This window comes from Rhinoderma darwinii, chromosome 4 (assembly GCF_050947455.1).
Source record: "Rhinoderma darwinii isolate aRhiDar2 chromosome 4, aRhiDar2.hap1, whole genome shotgun sequence".
Taxonomy (NCBI): domain Eukaryota; kingdom Metazoa; phylum Chordata; class Amphibia; order Anura; family Rhinodermatidae; genus Rhinoderma; species Rhinoderma darwinii.
In genome coordinates this window covers 19,270,667-19,293,694 of record NC_134690.1, presented here as the reverse complement: position 1 = coordinate 19,293,694, position 23,028 = coordinate 19,270,667, and the positions used below count along the sequence as shown (strand labels likewise).

Genomic DNA, 23,028 nt, shown 5'->3' with positions numbered 1-23,028 from the left:
AAAAAAATCACGTTTATTTTTTGTTTCTTTCGTGTCGTTATGCCTTAACAAACTCCATTTATTTAAAAATAAAAAATTAGTCCCATTAGGAGACTTCGTTTTTAAATATCTTTTTTAACGAAACCCAAAAAACAATGGAGGAATCCTTTTTTTTTCCACCATTCCACCCCAAAAATAATTTTAGTTTCTAAGTACATTAAAAACTAATGTCTGGTCATAATTGTATATATTATATTACTATCTGTGCACAGACATCTGTTAGGTCATACATGCAGTATTTCAGGAAAGCCCTGAAGGCCTTTGTGGGGACCTGGCAATCCCAATGCCGGGGGGCGGGCTGGCAATGACAAAAGCACGTTTGTTAGCACCATAATCAGCATTGGAGGGGTTAAATAAGGTGAATATATTCTGGTAGACAAGTCTATTGTCTCAGTCATTACTGGGCAAGTGCCAAGGCATCAAAAAGACAGGGAGAAGGGGGAGCACCGAATTGCTGCGAGAGGAGGAACAAGGTGGTGATTATTTAAGTCCTTGTGCCAAGTCATACGTCTACTAGGACATGAATAGTCAGCGCTGTGACGGGGAGCACTACAGACAAGGACCAAACTACTGATGAATGTTCCCAAAAACGAAGCCCCCTTCTCTGAGATCACTTCCTGTTCTGAGGTGATTGGCTGAAGATACATACACAGACTTCCTGTTCTGCCCGTCACCTACAAATAACACTGATAATACTGAAACTCGGCGGCCTTTCAGCTACTTCCCTCGGCTTTCAGGTCCAAGTAATATTGAGCAGAGTGCCCTTAATGTTACCAGTAGTACGTGCAGAGTGCAGGCAGGGGGCGAGCAGAGCAGGAAGTTTGTGAGGTGGAGCTTCAGCCAATAGCTGCAAAGCAGGAAGTGGTGTCAGAGAAGGGGGCGCGGTTCTGACAACTTCTGCTGTACAGCCCAGTAACATGCAAACATTTTGTTATGGCTTTCCCTGTTAGGGGCCCATAGAAAACAGAGCCCATTGGGAACTTGCATTTGAGAGAACAGAGTTGTTATCCTTGGAGGTCCATTTTACTCATCTTAAAAATTAGCCTGGAGTTTCACGTGTTGAAAAGACCTCAAACCAGACGCTAAGTATCCTGCTACACCCATCCTACTGTCTTGAAGGGCAGCCACTAACAGTTGGTCTCTCCTCCAATAAACATCTCCAAGAAGGCTCTTGGTGATGCTGACAGGAAGAGGAGAGTTGCAGCCGGATATGGCCATCCTCCACCCAGCTGGACAGGAGAAGCCGCACACAGAAAGAGACTGCAGTGGTTACTCTTAGAGTACCTCAGTTTAACACTTTAGGGTCATCATGGCCCGCTCCCTTCTTAAAGTGCACCTGTTTCATTCATAAAAGAGCAGCCTGAGAATTAGGCTATACAAAAATAAAAAAAGGTGACAACGCGTGAAATTCCCGGTTATATCCCAAAAACCCCTCAACAACCTTATAGAAGAACATGAGAAAACCATATTCCTCAGCATGATACAGAACCACATACAGGAACCCCACAAAATAAGACAGAGTAGAGCAATAGCCCTACATATATATCCCAACATACATTCTTGTCGTGATTTATATCGGATACGCGACATCTCCATGATGGTTGCGTTGTTCTATCATGTTCTGGTCAACATGGAGAGGAGACATTACTCAGGAACCAGCCTAGACTACCAGGGCTATACCGAATAAGCAATAAAGTTTGGGAATCTTCGAATACTGCGTTTGGTCATTTACTTGACCGGCAATGTGCCATCTATACTGTACATTAAGAACTGGAAACCTTTAATCCAACACAGGAACCACCATCGAGAACCATTAAAGAGGATAGTTAATCCGTTGTACCCATTAAATCAGAAATGGTGTTTTGTCTAGTGACCCATAATTTCTTCAGAAAACAATGCGTGTGATCTAAGTTCTCACGATCAAATGTTCAAGCCTTCTCCTGGCTTTGGTCTCCTCCCTTGGTCCTACATCTACAGCTGTGGCTTGAGGTTTTGGAGTTGACGTAAAACAAGGTTGTTCTTCTTGGATAAGTCTTCCTTTCACGGAAGGAGGGAGAACCCCAGTAGATAATACGTGGTAGACTCTTGTCCCTGAAGACTCTGTAATTCCAGAGTCATCATTGGTCAGCTCTGACTCTTCACATAGACTTCCCATGTCTTCTGCAATGCTTCTGTGGAAGTTGCTATTGGTAGGCAGGCTAAGAATAGGGCTGACGCACATAATCGGAAGATCTTTGTTTTCGATTGGTTCAAGGTCTTTTATGGAGTTGTCAATCAAAGCTTTCTTGGGGACCTCTACAATGCACACTGTCCCATTGCCGGATGGTATTACACCATCTGAATGGGCACTGAAGTACAGTGTGCCACTCCCAATCATCCCATTGCTAGGAGAGCAAGTGGTGGCAACCTCTGATAATGTTCTTCCTGGTGGTTGCTCCGAGAAGTTATCAATCGGACCCTCTTTCACTAGAAAGTCTTGAAGACTAGCATAAGTGGAAGATTCTTGTGGACCAAACTTGCCTCCTTGGCCAACGTCTTCTGGTGTTTTACCCCTATGCCAGGATTCAGACATCGAAAAGCCACCTTTACTACGGTCTTCTGATAAACTATTGTTCTTAACCAGAGGATCCTGGGCATCTGCTGCACCATAAAGAGTGAAAAGGCCTCCAATGCCACCATCCCCGAAGGCAGCGTTGATCTTTGAAAGGTTTCCGGTCTTCATGGCTAGCTTCAGAAGAAGCAGGCGATGGTGTTTTTCGGCAACCTTACTCCACGGGAGATCTTCTTGATCAACCATTTCCTGGTCTGGACTGAAGTTCTCTCCTGGAAATGCATCGTCTGAAGCCTCTTTTTGAGAAGTTTTATTCCACCATTTGAAGGAGTAACCAGACTCCTCTTCTCTATCATGACCGGACGATCCCGTTTTTTTGAAGCTTTGAGAGATTTCTGTTGATTTGGGGTGCAGGAGGGTGTAATATATAATTAAGGCGGCACAGCCTGTGAATCAGGATAAAAAGCACAATTAGCACAAAATGAATGGACCGAAAGAAAACTGAAATAAAAACAAACGACATTTATTTTTAGATAATTTGACAGATTGGCTAATACTATCCGGGAGAGGACTAGTGGCCAGTCTGCGCATTCTAGTCTGTCTTCCGCTGTGCCACTACCGTCCACTATTATTCACTACCACATCCCATACATATTACTACTACTCTCCAAAACCTTTAAAAAAAAACAAAAAAAAAAACTCACAGACCTCTATTTGATGCCCTGAGCTGGTCATAAACATATGGGGGGCCTCCTGACATGGAATGAGCATGATGGATTTCAACATGCCCGACCATTTAATACATTGTGCTGATGTTCCCCCAGTAGGAACAGCAGTGTTACCAATTTCCTCTTCTCCGCATAGTCACAACAAAGCCCCCACATCCCCCAATGGTCACAGCAGATCCCCTTCTCTCTCAATAGTCAAAGCAAAGCCCCCTTCTCATTCCCAATGGTCACAGCAGAATCAGCTTCTCATTTCCAACTAGTCTTAGTAGTGAACAATTCCCTCAGTAGTCACAGCAAATAACCCCCCTTATCCCATCCAATGGTCACAGCAGGGTCCAGTTGTCATCCTCAATAGTCACAGCAGAGCCACCTCTTCATCCCCCAATAGTCCTAGTAGTGTCCTATTCCCTCAGTAGTCACAGCAGAGCCACCTCCTCATCCCCAATGGTCCTAGTAGTGCCCCATTCCCTCAGTAGTCACAGCAGAGCCCACTCATCCCCAAAAGCCAAAGCAGAGCCCCCTCCTCACCCCCAATAGTCTTAGCAGTGACCCATTCGCTCAGTAGTCAAAGCAGAGCCAACTCCTTATCCCCAATAATCAAAGCAGAGCCACCTTCTCACCCCCTAATAGTCTTAGAAGTGCCGCTTTCCTTCAGTAGCCACAGAAGTAGCCTTGACGTTTAACCAGTGCACACAGGAGGGCCTCCCACCCCATCCTCCATTAGTAACAGTAGGCCCCCTATCACCCAGATGCGATGAGCCCTCTACTGGCAGGCAGCTTCTTGTGAGCAGCCTAATCCAGCTACTACATGAAGCCTCCTGTAACTGCTCAGGGAACAGAGATTAATGCAGGAGGAGCATAAAGAGCGGTCATTATCTGCCAGCCGTGGGCACCATCTCTGAAGGGCAGAGGCGGTCACAGACTGCCCTTGCCAGGCACGCACAGCCACCCATAGGCATATGCCTACAGAACCTAAATGGGAATTCTGGCCCGGGACATGGATACAAGTAAAAGAGACTCAAAAAATAAACATAATAATATGTAAACAGCAGCTTGCTGATTGTTTCACTGCACAAAGTCTAAGTAAACTGAACAGTACCCAAAGCGTAATAAAGATCTAATAACACAGAGGCCGGATTTGACATTTGCAGATATTTATCTTTATATGTAAAACGAATGTAAATCCACGGTCACTTTAAAAATTTACGATGCAATTTACAATCTGAAAATGATCATTTGTTACGGCAATTTGAACGCGTCTTCAATTACACGGTTTCCAGTAATCATGAAATAAAGCTTTGCGGTTCAGTCTCTTACACTGAACTCCATTGATATGAAGCTGCAAGTCGGTTCCGCTGGTAACAAGGCAGAATCCATTATGAATCTCTATGAAGCTGATCTGATCATTCATCCACTCACCGATGAGAAAGCCTGACATGACAGCCACTGACAGCTTCACATTGCTCCACACTGCCCCCTTCAGGAAATCTGTGGCCAGCAGCAGCAGAATACAGTTTTCTAATAACATGATCTGAGGGATGATACAAGGGACAATGTCAATTGTAGAATATTTATTCCATATCAATGCACAACTTACTGTGCTATACCCAAAATACAGGTATATTAACCCCCTCCCGTCCAGTGCTAACAAAAGACCCCAGGGCTGTCCTGAAACAATCCCTGTTAGGTCAAACCTGAGATACATGTACAGACCGCAATGCAAAAATATTCTAATGCATTATAATAAAAGAAAGAAAAAAAATCCAAAAAAAAACAAAAAAACCGGATGCAAAAAAAAAAAAAAAAGCAAAAAAATAAAAAAAATTCACTTAATTGTTACAACCCAAAACAACAATATTCGAGTGTTTGGAGAAAAGAAATGACAGAACTGAAAAATAAAAAAAGTTCTTTTATATGTATGAAAAATGATTAAAAAAAAAGACTTGACAGGCAAAGTACAAGACACAGCAACAGCAACAAAAAAAAAAAAAAAAGTTATACCTCCGATTGCAGTGAGGCAAAAACAGAAAAATATATTGCGTCCTGGAGGCAAAAACTTTCCGGGACTGTAATTGATGGCCCATCCTTAGGATATCAGATCGTTGGGGATCCAACTCTAGGGACAGCGCCTCACATTTGGTTGTGGCGGTGTCTAGTACTGCAGCTTTAGCTATGTACGCTCTGCTGTTCTGGTTCGTTTTATCAAGTTCCTATTACTTTTTAATTAGTTCAGAAAAAAAAATGGAAACCTACAATTATAAGTCAATGAGATTCGTCATAACCATAATGGTTAAAAGCCATAAAGGTCTAAAGCAGCTTGTAGACCTCAACAAACAGCCCCCCACATCTCAGCACTGATGATTTGTTAGTTTGTTGTGATAACATTTCAGCATTTAAAAGGGGGGTTGGCCAGGATAAAAAAAAAAAAAAGTAAAAAAAAAGTACAAAAATAAAAATATGGCTGCTCTCTTCTAAAAACAGCACTTCACCTGTCCCATGGATTTTGTATGCTATTGCAGCTTAGTCCCATACACTTAAAAAAAGCTGAGCTGCAATACCACACAAAATTCATGGGACAGGTGAGGCGCTGTTTTTAGAAGAGAGCAGCCATGTTTTTATCATGAACAACCTCCTCAAAGAATTCACGAGAAAAGTCGACAGTTAACGATTAATCGACAAGTTCCCGATACTGAATCAATTATTGACCTGAGGGAGAGGGACTATTGGTGGCTCTCTGCTCTGGGTAAGGCTCTATTCACACCACAGGGCCCGAGTGTCAGCCGATAAAAACATCTGTTTTGGTCCATTTTTCTCTGCCGTTTTGCATCCGTTCCGGGCCATGTTTCCGTTTTTAACCTGTTTTGCATCCATTTTAAAAACAGATGAATTCAATGCCCCACACAGCCCCCTTGTAGGTAGCACCACACACAGCCCCCTTGTAGATGGCACCCCCCTTGTAGATAGCGCCACTGTAGCTCCCTGTAGGAGTGGAATCCCTCTGGCCGGGGATGCTGCTTTAGGAGTTGCCCCTGATGTCACTGTCCATATATGGACAGTGACGTCAGGGGCACCATCTAGGAGCGCAATCCCCAGCCAGAGGGATTCCACTCCTACAGGGAGCTACAGTGGCGCTATCTACAGGGGGGGTGCCATCTACAAGGGGTCTATTGTTTTTACTGCGGCCGTGTGACGGCATTTAAATAAACAGCCCACTATCCCTGCTGTGTAAACAGGGCCTAAGGAAGGGTCCTGACCCTATGATGTCCTTATACCCTGTTCAGTTGACACACTCCAATTCACTGACAGCAAGCAACTATCTTGAAAATGGTGAGGAATTGGAAGACAAAGTATATTATAAAGCTGCAAACCTTTCCATTCTACAATGATTAATCTTTACTTACAAACATTTTAGAAAACCCCTTTAAGGAATATTTCGATGAATCTGATGTCCTTACCACGTAAAAGATGGCAACGCGATAGCGGGAGGGCCCATCCCGGACGTTAATAAAGCAGAAGACGTACACCGCGCCAAGGAGGATATTGAACAGTCTCCAATAACAAGGGGTAGAGATAACATCAGTCTGCTGAGCCACCAGCCAGAAACACATCACCAGCCAGTGAGCGCCTGCAGGGAGACACCGCGTCAGATACAATCCTACTAAACAACGGCAAATATATATATATACTGAGCAGAGGAGACAGTAGACTGGAGCAGCGTCCCCAGCAGCACAGAGTATTTCAGGAGAGGACTGTGACTATCATGTGGGATCTAGTGACCTGTTGACAAGTGCAGAGGGGAATGGAGACAAGTGGGAGATAACAGACTAAGAGTTATATATGGGAATGAGCTGGGCCCAGCATCACAGAGTATTTCAGGAGAGGAGTGTTCTGATTACGTGAGAGATTACAGACTAACGGCATGTCGGAAGTTTGTTGAACGTTTAGTTACCCTTGAAGTCATAGGTTAAAGACTGAGATTTACATAGTGGAAGGAGATGGAAACCAGCAGTACAGAGTATTTCAGGATAGGATTGTGCTGAATATGTGAAAGATAGTGACATGTTATGAAGTGAGGAGAGGGATGGAGACAAGTAGGAGGTTACGGACTTCGATTTACATAGTGGAAGGAGCTGGGTCCAGCGGCACAGAGTATTTCAGGAGACGATTGTGCTGATCTTGTGGGGGGATCACGTGATGATCAGCAGGGTCCCCTGTAGCACACAGGTTTGACATCAGCCCTCACCTCCTACAGCAAACACCCAGAAGTGATAAACTCTAGCAAAGACGATCAGGGCCATCACCCGGGTGCCAATCATACCCATCCGCCACAGTAGCTGGCACAACACAGATGCCCATGGTAAACACAGATGCCCAGGCCTTAGGAGACATAGGAAGTGACTGAAGGAGACCAGCGCCCAGGAGAGAGACAGGAGACACAGCAAGGCACTGCTAACTGGAAAACATATATACAAAGTTATTCATTGCTATTATTATTGATACTTTCTAGGGGTTGGAGCTCCGCAGATATGGGGGAACTTAGTGCATACAGGATGGTATAGCTTCTATTATATTCAATAATACAGCTATCTTCAGTTAGCGCCCCCTAGTGGCGGCTGCAGGCAGGCAGAACTTCATTATCGGACTATGGCTCTGAAGAAAAGAAGGGGACTTGGATCTCTCACCCTATAAGAAAACGAACCTGCATAGACATCAGCATAGTCCAGGGTCATGTATATATACGTCTGCAGTAGTAGTTGCGGCAGGGCCTGTAGGAGGACTTCTATCAGCCGGAGAAGCGACAGGTCTCCCTGCTTCATCACCAGCTCCTGCTCCTCACGCACCGTCTTTCCATTTTTCCCCAGAACAAGACGAAGAGAATCCACGTGACTGAAGAAAACAAGACCCGAATTAGGAATATGGCGTTCTACGGAGGACAGCGCCGGATATGAAGATATTGTCATAATTTATATTTATAGAGGTCGTTTCTTCTGATACAGAGCTGCAAATCCTCTGCTTCCCTTTACACAGCATAGAGTTAAAAGATAAAATTGTGCTTACCTGCAGTCACCACTAGGGGGAGCTCACTGCACATTGTTCCATTGAAATCAATAACAAATCCTAATGCACTAAGCGCCCCCTAGTGGTAATTATAGGCAGACAGAATTTTTATTATGTTTGTGTGAAGAGGAGAAGGAACTATGGATCTCTGTATCAGAAATACAAAGGTGCCCCCAAAACATAACATCCAGATCATAGTCAAGCATGTCCCATACCAGATTATCTAATATCCAAAGTCAGCAATAGTACATCATATCCAGATGTGTAGACCTCACGTGATGTGTTTACTTTTCATGTTGCTGGATCCAGGAGGGAGCTGTGTTATGGCAGCAATTTTTAGCAGCTATAGAGCTGTCATCTAGTCACAGAGTCACCCCAGCTTCAAGGAAATGCATAGTCCCTGCTCTCCTCTCTATAGTTCCATATTTGCTATACATTTTTTGATCATTTTTTTAATAAAACGTATGCCTTTATAAAGGGCGTAATAACTGACCCTCCAGCGGTTCTACTGAATTGAATTTAGATAAACATACAACCCTATGGTGATCAAAGTTTGTTTCAGTAGGATCGAGGGTGGTCCGGGCATAATAAATAGGCTGCATAAGGGCCAACTAAAAGCGTCATGAAATGGTGTATAGAAAGAATGGAATAGAATAAGACCTGATCCCAGCACATGCCGACCATTGCTTTAGGCTGTCCTACCCATGATATCACAGGTGCCATGCTGAACGACTTCTGAGGTCACCGCCTACATACCGTTTCAGGATCCCGAGCTGCAAGATGTGAGTCAGACTCAGAGTGAAGCATCGCTGGTGCCCGTCCGCCCGGAACCAGACAAAACTGATCGCTTGGATGAGACAGCCTGGGAGGAGCAATCCAAGTGTCCATCCTGCCCAAAGCAACTGTGCCGTGAGGAAGTAGTGTACAACCGCCGCGCACTCTGCCAACCAAACACAACAAAACACGACCATTGGGTAAACGCAAATGTAGACCTACAAAACAAGCAACAAGGTAATTCCCCCAGCGCTGTCACCCCTGGCTGAGGAAGGCACTGGCTGCCAAGAGAAGTAGGGGAAGGAAAGGAACAACAACGTTGAGGAAATTTTTCAGCACGGGAAGGTTGTTCATATTGATAACCTATCCAGAGGATAGGTCATCAGTATATGATCTGTGGGGGTCCGACAACTGGACCCCTCACCGATCAGCTGTTAAGGCTGCCTCCTGACACTTGATGTTCTGCAGTGGTCATGCCAGAAGCAGATGGCTCCATACATGTATAGCGGCCATGCTGCAGCTCTGCTCCTACTCATTTGAATAGGAGCAGAGCTGCACTACAGCAGTTACACTTTGACGGAAGTCATCTGCTTCCGGCACCGACCACTGCAAAACATCCGGCGTACAGACGAAGCCGGAACAACTGATCGGTGTGGGGTCATCAGTATGAAATACCCACCCATGCCTGGACAACCCCTGTAAAAAGGTAGAGCACTTCGAACAAGCTTTGCCTAAATCAATAGTACAAGCAAATATAAGAAACTTTGTAAAGTATCCTATTAGAGAAAAATGCCTTTCTCCACTTCAGGCTCCTTCACCATCTCCTAAATGTTCACTCACTCTAAATTCACTGCTTTCTCCCTCTCCTCAAGATGTCTTGTCTATCAGATTACTGAGGAATGAGGTTACAGCTGTCCATAGAATTCTATGGAGAGGGGGGAATATAGCGAAAAAGAGACACTCACAGGGACGCTGCTGCAGCTCCTAATAAGTGTTATATGTCACCCTAGTGCCAGATTTACAGCTACACTGCTAATTACTGCTGTATAATGTCCCACATGCTGCTGCTTCAATATATGAGTGAAAGATGGGAAAGCAGGATTCTCCTCTTCTGTGTATGTAGGGAATACAAAACACGAAAGCAGTCAGGCTCTGCCGACTAGATCAGAGAAAACTAAGAATTTAAAGACAGAACCTGCTGAAGAGGAAACTGCTAGAAAATAAATATCATATAATGGTCAGGAAGTACTCCTGTACACGCATATACTGCCCCCTATATACAATAATATAACTACTATAATACTGCCCCCTATATACAAGAATATAACTACTATAATACTGCCCCCTATGTACAAAAATATAACTACTATAATACTGCTCCTATATAAAAGAATATAACTACTATAATACTGCTCCTATATACAAGAATATAACTACTATAATACTGCCCCCTATATACAAGAATATAACTACTATAATACTGCCCCCCATATACAAGAATATAACTACTATAATACTGCTCCTTATATACAAGAATATAACTACTATAATACTGCCCCTATATACAAGAATATAACTACTATAATACTGTCCCTATATACAAGAATATAACTACTATAATACTGCCCCTATATACAAGAATATAACTACTATAATACTGTCTCCTATATACAAGAATATAGCTAATAGAATACTGCTCCTATATACAAGAATATAACTACTATAATACTGCCCTCTATATACAAGAATATAACTACTATAATACTGCCTCCTATCTAAAAGAATATAACTACTATAATACTGCCTTCTATATACAAGAATATAACTACTATAATACTGCCTCCTATATACAATAATATAACTACTATAATACTGCCCCTATATACAAGAATACAGCTACTATAATACTGCTCCTATATACAAGACTATAACTACTATAATACTGCTCCTATATACAAGAATATAACTACTATAATACTGCTCCTATATATAAGAATATAACTACTATAATACTGCCATATATACAAGACTATAACTACTATAATACTGCCCCGTATATGCAAGAATATAACTACTATAATACTGCCTCCTATATACAAGAATATAACTACTATAATACTGCCTCTATGTACAAGAATATAACTACTATAATACTGATCCTATATACAAGAATATAACTACTATAATACTGCCCCTATATACAAGAATATAACTACTATATTACTGCCCCCTATATACAAGAATATAACTACTATAATACTGCCCTCTATGTACAAGAATATAACTACTATAATACTGCCCTCTATGTACAAGAATGTAACTACTATAATACTGCTCCTATATACAAGAATATAACTACTATAATACGGCCTCCTATATACAAGAACATAACTACTATAAAACTGCCCCCCATATACAAGAATATAACTACTATAACACTGCGCCCTATATACAATAATATAACTACTATAACACTGCTCCTATATACAAGAATATAACTACTATAATACTGATCCTATATACAAGAATATAACTACTATAATACTGCCCCTATATACAAGAATATAACTACTATATTACTGCCCCCTATATACAAGAATATAACTACAATACTACTGCCCCCTATATACAAGAATATAACTACTATAATACTGCCCTCTATGTACAAGAATATAACTACTATAATACTGCCCTCTATGTACAAGAATATAACTACTATAATACTGCCTCCTATATACAAGAACATAACTACTATAATACTGCCCCCCATATACAAGAATATAACTACTATAATACTGCGCCCTATATACAATAATATAACTACTATAACACTGCTCCTATATACAAGAATATAACTACTATAATACTGCCTCCTATATACAAGAATATAACAACTATAATACTGCCCCATATACAATATAACTACTATAATACTGCCCCTCTATACAAGAATATAACTACTATAATACTGCCCCCTATATACAAGAACATAACTACTATAATACTGCCCCCCCATATACAAGAATATAACTACTATAATACTGCTCCTATATACAAGAATATAACTACTATAATACTACCCCTATATACAAGAATATAACTACTATAATACTGCCCCTATATACAAGAATATAACTACTATAATACTGCTCCTATATACAAGAATATAACGACTATAATACTGCCCCTATATACAAGAATGTAACTACTATAATACTGCCCCTATATACAAGAATATAACTACTATAATACTGCCCCCTATATACAAGAATATAACTACTATAATACTGCCCCCTATATACAAGAATATAACTACTATAATACTGCCCCTATAAACAAGAATATAACTACAATAATACTTCTCCTATATACAAGAATATAACTACTATAATACTGCCCCCTACGTACAAAAATATAACTACTATAATACTGCTCCTATATACACAAGAATATAACTACTAGAATATGGGCTGCTATATACAAGATTATAACTACTAGAATACTGCCCGCTATATACAAGATTATAACTACTAGAATACTGCCCCCTATATACAAGAATATAACTACTATAATACTGCCCCCTATATACAAGAATATATCTACTATAATACTGCTCCTATATACAAGAATATAACTACTATAATACTGCCCCTATATACAAGAATGTAACTACTATAATACTGCTCCTATATACAAGAATATAACTACTATAATACTGCCCCTATATACAAGAATATAACTACTATAATACAAGAATATAACTACTATAATACTGCCCCTATGTACAAGAATATAACTACTATAATACTGCCCTAATATACAAGAATATAACTACTATAATACTGACTCCTATATACAAGAACATAACTACTATAATACTGAATATACAAGAATATAACTACTATAATACTGCGCCCTATATACAATAATATAACTACTATAACACTGCTCCTATATACAAGAATATAACTACTATAATACTGCCTCCTATATACAAGAATATAACAACTATAATACTGTCCCCCATATACAAATATAACTACTATAATACTGCCCCCTATATACAAGAATATAACTACTATAATACTGCACCCTATATACAAGAACATAACTACTATAATACTGCCCCCCATATACAAGAATATAACTACTATAATACTGCTCCTATATACAAGAATATAACTACTATAATACTGCCCCTATACACAAGAATGTAACTACTATAATACTGCCCCTATATACAAGAATATAACTACTATAATACTGCCCCCTATATACAAGAATATAACTACTATAATACTACCTCCTATATACAAGAATATAATTACTATAATGCTGCCCCTATATACAATATAATACTATAATACTGCCCCTATATACAAGAATATAACTACTATAATACTGCCCCTATATACAAGAATATAACTACTATAATACTGCCCCTATATACAAGAATATAACTACTGTAATACTGCCCCCTATATACAAGAATATAACTACTATAATACTGCCCCCTATATACAAGAAAATAACTACTATAATACTGCCCCTGTATACAAGACTATAACTACTATAATACTGCCTCCTATATACAAGAATATAACTACTATAATACTGCCCCCTATATACAAGAATATAACTACTATAATACTGCTCCCTATATACAATAATATAACTACTATAATACTGCCTCCTATCTAAAAGAATATAACTACTATAATACTGCCCCTATATACAAGAATATAACTACTATAATACTGCCCCTATATACAATATTATACCTACTATAATACTACCCCTATATACAAGAATATAACTACTATAATACTGCCCCTATATTCAAGAATATAACTACTATAATACTGCCCTCTATATACAAGAATATAACTACTATAAAACTGCCCCTATATACAAGAATATAACTACTATAATACTGTTCCTATATACAAGAATATAACTACTATAATACTGCCCCCAAAGTACAAGAATATAACTACTATAATACTGCCCCCAAAGTACAAGAATATAACTACTATAATACTGCCCCCTATACACAAGAATATAACTACTATAATACTGCCCCTATATACAAGAATATAACTACTATAATACTGCCCCTATATACAAGAATATAACTACTATAATACTTCCTCCTATATACAAGAACATAACTACTATAATACTGCCCCCTATATACAAGAAAATAACTACTATAATACTGCCTCCTATGTACAAGAATATAACTACTATAATACTGCCCCCTATATACAAGAATATAACTACTATAATACTGCCCCCCCATATACAAGAATATAACTACTATAATACTGCCCCCTATATACAAGACTATAACTACTATAATACTGCTCCTATATACAAGAATAGAACTATATAATACTGCCCCCTATATACAAGAATATAACTACTATATTACTGCCCCCTATATACAAGAATATAACTACTATAATACTGTCCCTATATACCAGAATGTAACTACTATAATACTGCCCCTATATACAAGAATGTAACTACTATAATACTGCTCCTATATACAAGAATATAACTACTATAATACTGCCTCCTATATACAAGAACATAACTACTATAATACTGCCCCCCATATACAAGAATATAACTACTATCATACTGCTCCTATATACAAGAATATAACTACTATAATACTGCCCTTATATACAAGAACATAACTACTATAATACTGCCTCCTATCTACAAGAATATAACTACTATAATACTGCCCCTATATACAAGAATATAACTACTATAATACTGCCTCCTATCTAAAAGAATATAACTACTATAATACTGCCCCCTATATACAAGAACATAACTACTGTAATACGGCCTCCTATCTACAAGAATATAACTACTATAATACTGCCTCCTATCTACAAGAATATAACTACTATAATACTGCCTCCTATCTAAAAGAATATAACTACTATAATACTGCCCCTATATACAAGAATATAACTACTATAATACTGCCCCTATATACAATATTATAACTACTATAATACTACCCCTATATACAAGAATATAACTACTATAATACTGCCCCTATATTCAAGAATATAACTACTATAATACTGCCCTCTATATACAAGAATATAACTACTATAAAACTGCCCCTATATACAAGAATATAACTACTATAATACTGTTCCTATATACAAGAATATAACTACTATAATACTGCCCCCAAAGTACAAGAATATAACTACTATAATACTGCCCCCAAAGTACAAGAATATAACTACTATAATACTGCCCCCTATACACAAGAATATAACTACTATAATACTGCCCCTATATACAAGAATATAACTACTATAATACTGCCCCTATATACAAGAATATAACTACTATAATACTTCCTCCTATATACAAGAACATAACTACTATAATACTGCCCCCTATATACAAGAAAATAACTACTATAATACTGCCTCCTATGTACAAGAATATAACTACTATAATACTGCCCCCTATATACAAGAATATAACTACTATAATACTGCCCCCCCATATACAAGAATATAACTACTATAATACTGCCCCCTATATACAAGACTATAACTACTATAATACTGCTCCTATATACAAGAATAGAACTATATAATACTGCCCCCTATATACAAGAATATAACTACTATATTACTGCCCCCTATATACAAGAATATAACTACTATAATACTGTCCCTATATACCAGAATGTAACTACTATAATACTGCCCCTATATACAAGAATGTAACTACTATAATACTGCTCCTATATACAAGAATATAACTACTATAATACTGCCTCCTATATACAAGAACATAACTACTATAATACTGCCCCCCATATACAAGAATATAACTACTATCATACTGCTCCTATATACAAGAATATAACTACTATAATACTGCCCTTATATACAAGAACATAACTACTATAATACTGCCTCCTATCTACAAGAATATAACTACTATAATACTGCCCCTATATACAAGAATATAACTACAATAATACTGCCTCCTATCTAAAAGAATATAACTACTATAATACTGCCCCCTATATACAAGAACATAACTACTGTAATACTGCCTCCTATCTACAAGAATATAACTACTATAATACTGCCTCCTATCTACAAGAATATAACTACTATAATACTGCCTCCTATCTAAAAGAATATAACTACTATAATACTGCCCCTATATACAAGAATATAACTACTATAATACTGCCCCTATATACAATATTATAACTACTATAATACTACCCCTATATACAAGAATATAACTACTATAATACTGCCCCTATATTCAAGAATATAACTACTATAATACTGCCCTCTATATACAAGAATATAACTACTATAAAACTGCCCCTATATACAAGAATATAACTACTATAATACTGTTCCTATATACAAGAATATAACTACTATAATACTGCCCCCAAAGTACAAGAATATAACTACTATAAGGGCGGGTTCACACATGGCGGAATTTCACTTAAATTCCGCTGCGGACACTCCGCAGCGTTAATCCGCAGCGGAGCCGTTTCTCCATTGACTTTCACTTTAATTTAGCAGTGTTCGTTTACACGATGCGTACAATTCCGCTGCGGAGCATAGGCTGCGGAGCGGAATTTGGTGTCCGCAGCATGCTCTGTCTGTTGCGGAGCAGTGGCGGACTGGTTGCGGACTCATGGCGGAATTTCTCCATTGACTTCAATGGAGAGTCAAAATTCCGCAATGAAGTCCGCAGATCTTATGTGTGCTGCGGAGCGTATTGTTTTTACTACCATGACATTTCTTCATTCTGGCTGGACCTATGTATTTCTAGGTCTACAGCCAGACTGAGGAAGTCAATGGGGCTCCCGTAATGACGGGAGCGTTGCTAGGAGACGTCTGTAAATAGTCACTGTCCAGGGTGCTGAAAGAGTTACGCGATCGGCAGTAACTGTTTCTGCACCCGGGACAGTGACTACCGATCTCAATATACATGTATCTGTAAAAAAAAATATAAGTTCATACTTACCGAGAACTCCCTGCGTCTGTCTACAGTCCGGCCTCCCAGGATGACGTTTCAGTGTAAGTGACGGCTGCAGCCAATCACAGGCCAAGCACAGGCTGCAGCGGTCACATGGACTGGAGCGTCATCCAGGGAGGTCGGGCCGGATGCCGAAAGAGGGACGCGTCACCAAGACAACGGGCGGTAAGTATGAATTTCTTTGACTTTCACTAGGGAAAGTGCTGTCCCTTCTCTCTATCCTGCACTGATAGGGAGAAGAGAAGCACTTTTCCTGCAGTCCGCAGCGGCCAGTCCGCATCAATTTTCTGCACATTTTGTGCAGATCCGCTGCAGAATCTGCAACGCAGATTCTGTGCGGCATTGATGCGGACAGTTGCGGAGGAATTCCGCCATGTGTGGTCATGCCCTAATACTGCCCCCTATATACAAGAATATAACTACTATAATACTGCCCCCTATACACAAGAATATAACTACTATAATACTGCCCCTATATACAAGAATATAACTACTATAATACTGCCCCTATATACAAGAATATAACTACTATAATACTTCCTCCTATATACAAGAACATAACTACTATAATACTGCCCCCTATATACAAGAATATAACTACTATAATACTGCCTCCTATGTACAAGAATATAACTACTATAATACTGCCCCCTATATACAAGAATATAACTACTATAATACTGCCCCCCCATATACAAGAATATAACTACTATAATACTGCCCCCTATATACAAGACTATAACTACTATAATACTGCTCCTATATACAAGAATAGAACTATATAATACTGCCCCCTATATACAAGAATATAACTACTATATTACTGCCCCCTATATACAAGAATATAACTACTATAATACTGTCCCTATATACAAGAATGTAACTACTATAATACTGCCCCTATATACAAGAATGTAACTACTATAATACTGCTCCTATATACAAGAATATAACTACTATAATACTGCCTCCTATATACAAGAACATAACTACTATAATACTGCACCCCATATACAAGAATATAACTACTATAATACTGCGCCCTATATACAATAATATAACTACTATAACACTGCTCCTATATACAAGAATATAACAACTATAATACTGCCTCCTATATACAAGAATATAACAACTATAATACTGCCCCCATATACAATATAACTACTATAATACTGCCCCTATATACAAGAATATAACTACTATAATACTGCCCCCTATATACAAGAACATAACTACTATAATACTGCCCCCCATATACAAGAATATAACTACTATAATACTGCTCCTATATACAAGAATATAACTACTATAATACTGCTCCTATATACAAGAATATAACTACTATAATACTGCCCCTATATACAAGAATGTAACTACTATAATGCTGCCCCTATATACAAGAATATAACTACTATAATACTGCCCCCTATATACAAGAATATAACTACTATAACACTGCCCCCCTATATACAAGAATATAACTACTATAATACTGCCCCTATATACAAGAATATAACTACTATCATACTGCTCCTATATACAAGAATATAACTACTATAATACTGCCCTTATATACAAGAACATAACTACTATAATACTGCCTCCTATCTACAAGAATATAACTACTATAATACTGCCCCTATATACAAGAATATAACTACTATAATACTGCTCCTTATATACAAGAATATAACTACTATAATACTGCCCCTATATACAAGAATATAACTACTATAATACTGTCCCTATATACAAGAATATAACTACTATAATACTGCCCCTATATACAAGAATATAACTACTATAATACTGTCTCCTATATACAAGAATATAGCTAATAGAATACTGCTCCTATATACAAGAATATAACTACTATAATACTGCCCTCTATATACAAGAATATAACTACTATAATACTGCTCCTATATACAAGAATATAACTACTATAATACTGCTCCTATATACAAGAATATAACTACTATAATACTGCCCCTATATACAAGAATGTAACTACTATAATACTGCCCCTATATACAAGAATATAACTACTATAATACTGCTCCTATATACAAGAATATAACTACTATAATACTGCCCTTATATACAAGAACATAACTACTATAATACTGCCTCCTATCTACAAGAATATAACTACTATAATACTGCCCTTATATACAAGAACATAACTACTATAATACTGCCTCCTATCTACAAGAATATAACTACTATAATACTGCCCCTATATACAAGAATATAACTACTATAATACTGCTCCTTATATACAAGAATATAACTACTATAATACTGCCCCTATATACAAGAATATAACTACTATAATACTGTCCCTATATACAAGAATATAACTACTATAATACTGCCCCTATATACAAGAATATAACTACTATAATACTGTCTCCTATATACAAGAATATAGCTACTATAATACTGCTCCTATATACAGGAATATAACTACTATAATACTGATCCCTATATAAAAGAATATAACTACTATAATACTGCCCTCTATATACAAGAATATAACTACTATAATACTGCCTCCTATCTAAAAGAATATAACTACTATAATACTGCCTTCTATATACAAGAATATAACTACTATAATACTGCCTCCTATATACAATAATATAACTACTATAATACTGCCCCTATATACAAGAATACAGCTACTATAATACTGCTCCTATATACAAGACTATAACTACTATAATACTGCTCCTATATACAAGAATATAACTACTATAATACTGCTCCTATATATAAGAATATAACTACTATAATACTGCCATATATACAAGACTATAACTACTATAATACTGCCCCGTATATGCAAGAATATAACTACTATAATACTGCCTCCTATATACAAGAATATAACTACTATAATACTGCCTCCTATACACAAGAATATAACTACTATAATACTGATCCTATATACAAGAATATAACTACTATAATACTGCCCCTATATACAAGAATATAACTACTATATTACTGCCCGCCATATACAAGAATATAACTACTATAATACTGCGCCCTATATACAATAATATAACTACTATAACACTGCTCCTATATACAAGAATATAACTACTATAATACTGATCCTATATACAAGAATATAACTACTATAATACTGCCCCTATATACAAGAATATAACTACTATATTACTGTCCCCTATACACAAGAATATAACTACTATAATACTGCCCCTATATACAAGAATATAACTACTATAATACTGCCCCTATGTACAAGAATATAACTACTATAATGCTGCCCCCTATATACAAGAATATAACTACTATAATACTACCCCTATATTCAAGAATATAACTACTATAATACTGCCTCCTATATACAAGAATATAACTACTATAATACTGCCCCCTATATACAAGAATATAACTACTATAATACTGCCCTCTATGTACAAGAATATAACTACTATAATACTGCTCCTATATACAAGAATATAACTACTATAATACTGCCTCCTATATACAAGAATATAACTACTATAATACTGCCCCCTATATACAAGAATATAACTACTATAATACTGCCCCTATATACAAGAATATAACTACTATAATACTGCTCCTATATACAAGAATATAACTACTATAATACTGCCCCTATATACAAGAATATATCTACTATAATACTGCCCCCTATATACAAGAATATAACTACTATAATGCTGCCCCCAGGCTTGTAGGTCTCGCTATGAGTGACAGTCAGGATTAGAGCGTCCTCTTGTGACCTCAGGCTGTCACTTTATCCTGCTGTCTGGAGATTATATGGCCGGGTTCATCTATAATGTATGGGCAGCTCGGCAGCAGGGAGAGGTCAGAGATCCGGATCACAATGACTGCTGCGGAGTCCATGAAAGTGGAGAGGGACGAGCGATGACGCCTGGAAACTGCTGCATGGAGAGATGGGGACAATGGAACATGCAATACACTTCTATTATCATCCGGGGGCGCTCCAGTGCTGGTGCAGCAGGGAAGTTATGGCTACACAGGAGTCTGGATAACAATCCATTGCCGGTCACCCAGCTTTCCCAGGTGCCGATATAACTAGAGACTCATCAATCATAAGTAGTTCTAGCCGATATTATCATCTCTACCCTGTAATCGCTGTATAATAAGTTCTGCATTATGTTTCCGTATATTACCTGCTTGCTGTCAGTGAATTGGAACTTTGTGCTTTATATTCCGAGGTTAAAATCCAATAAAGAGCGAATATTAAGTTTGTTACATTTGTATCCAGAAGTGAACAGACTGATACATTGTAACAAACTACCAGGACAGGAGATTGGTGGGCAGAGATTGTCTAGACTGGATACAATGGTAACAAACCCTCAGCTGTGAGATGTGTTAGGCCTGTACACTTTTTCCATCCTATGGATGTAAAGAACAATGTACCCATTCACTGTTGGCAAACAGAGATTTTGCATTTGACTTTAAAATGTGAGCTACAGATCATTGGGTGCCTATTATTTAGTGATTGGACATAACAGGTAAAATATAACTTTAACTGATGCCATCTGTCACCGCAGCACCCCCTGCTGGCAGGTAGGTCACTTAAAGGGCATCTCCATCATGAAGCTCCATGTTACAGGGTAACCCAGGCAAAACTGAAGTGTTCTGTATCAGAGATATGTATGTTTTATACCCAACCTGTTGCTGCCCGCCCTGTCTACACACGGTGACCTGGCCACCTCTCTCCATGACCCAGGGTAATAAGGGGCGGGCATGAGACGTCCGAGAATAATAAGGGGCGGGGCATGACACGACCCACGGTAATAAGGGGCGGGGCATGACACGGGATTCTGTCTAGGATATCACCCAGCTATGGACGGACATGAGCAGATTCAGTACCAGCTCGGGGGATGGGTGTGAGCACGGTGGCAGGCGAGAAGCACCAGGGGGCGGTATGCTGGGGCAGTAGAGGGGGTCGTAAAGCGGAGTGATAAACACGAAATCACCGGGTGCAGAATGCCATGAACCGACTAAGAGCAGCAGAGACAAGTAATGTACTCACCCGCCGCCCGCTCTGCCAAGTACAGGAGGAGAGAGACTGCCGCGAACCAGCCTATACCCCCGGCCGCCACCATCCTTCTCCCGCCGGGCCCTGGAACCGGAGTCGGGATCCGTATTTACCGCTTTCCCGCTATCCCGCCACTCACGCTGCTGACTCCGCCCCTCCTCACAGCGAGCGCCCCGCCCCTAACACGCTGAACTGTTTATTCAGCCTGCCACTCACTGCACTGACCCCGCCCCTCCCAAGCATAATTCATGGACTCTCACCGTCACTCCAGGCGCTGATCCCGCCCTCTGTAACAAACCCCCCCCCCATGTCCTCCCCGCAGCCAGTCATTGTGCTTAGCTCCGCCTCTCAGGTGTAGAACCCGCCTATAAAGCGCGTTCTACAGTGTTTTCTCAGTGATAGTACACGATATCTCTCATGTTATAATAGTACTGTACATTATATATATATATATCATGTTATAATAGTACTGTACATTATATATCTCTCATGTTATAATAGTACTGTACATTATATATCTCTCATGTTATAATAGTACTGTACATTATATATCTCATGTTATAATAGTACTGTACATTATATATCTCATGTTATAATAGTACTGTACATTATATATATCTCATGTTATAATAGTACTGTACATTATATATCTCTCATGTTATAATAGTACTGTACATTATATATCTCATGTTATAATAGTACTGTACATTATATATCTCATGTTATAATAGTACTGTACA

At 38.6% G+C, this 23,028-nt stretch overlaps 1 protein-coding gene across 1 annotated transcript; it reads right to left on the bottom strand.

Moving 5' to 3' along the window:
* Nucleotides 1–22,408, bottom strand: XKR5 (XK related 5). Its single transcript, XM_075863809.1, has 7 exons — nucleotides 22,283–22,408; nucleotides 9,133–9,316; nucleotides 8,018–8,205; nucleotides 7,562–7,771; nucleotides 6,774–6,943; nucleotides 4,738–4,849; nucleotides 1–3,036 (listed from the first exon to the last, which is right to left on the bottom strand). The coding sequence occupies exons 1-7, from the start codon at nucleotides 22,353–22,355 to the stop codon at nucleotides 1,946–1,948; spliced, it is 2,028 nt and encodes a 675-aa protein (XP_075719924.1). The 5' UTR covers nucleotides 22,356–22,408; the 3' UTR covers nucleotides 1–1,945.
* Nucleotides 22,409–23,028: the final 620 nt, after the last annotated feature.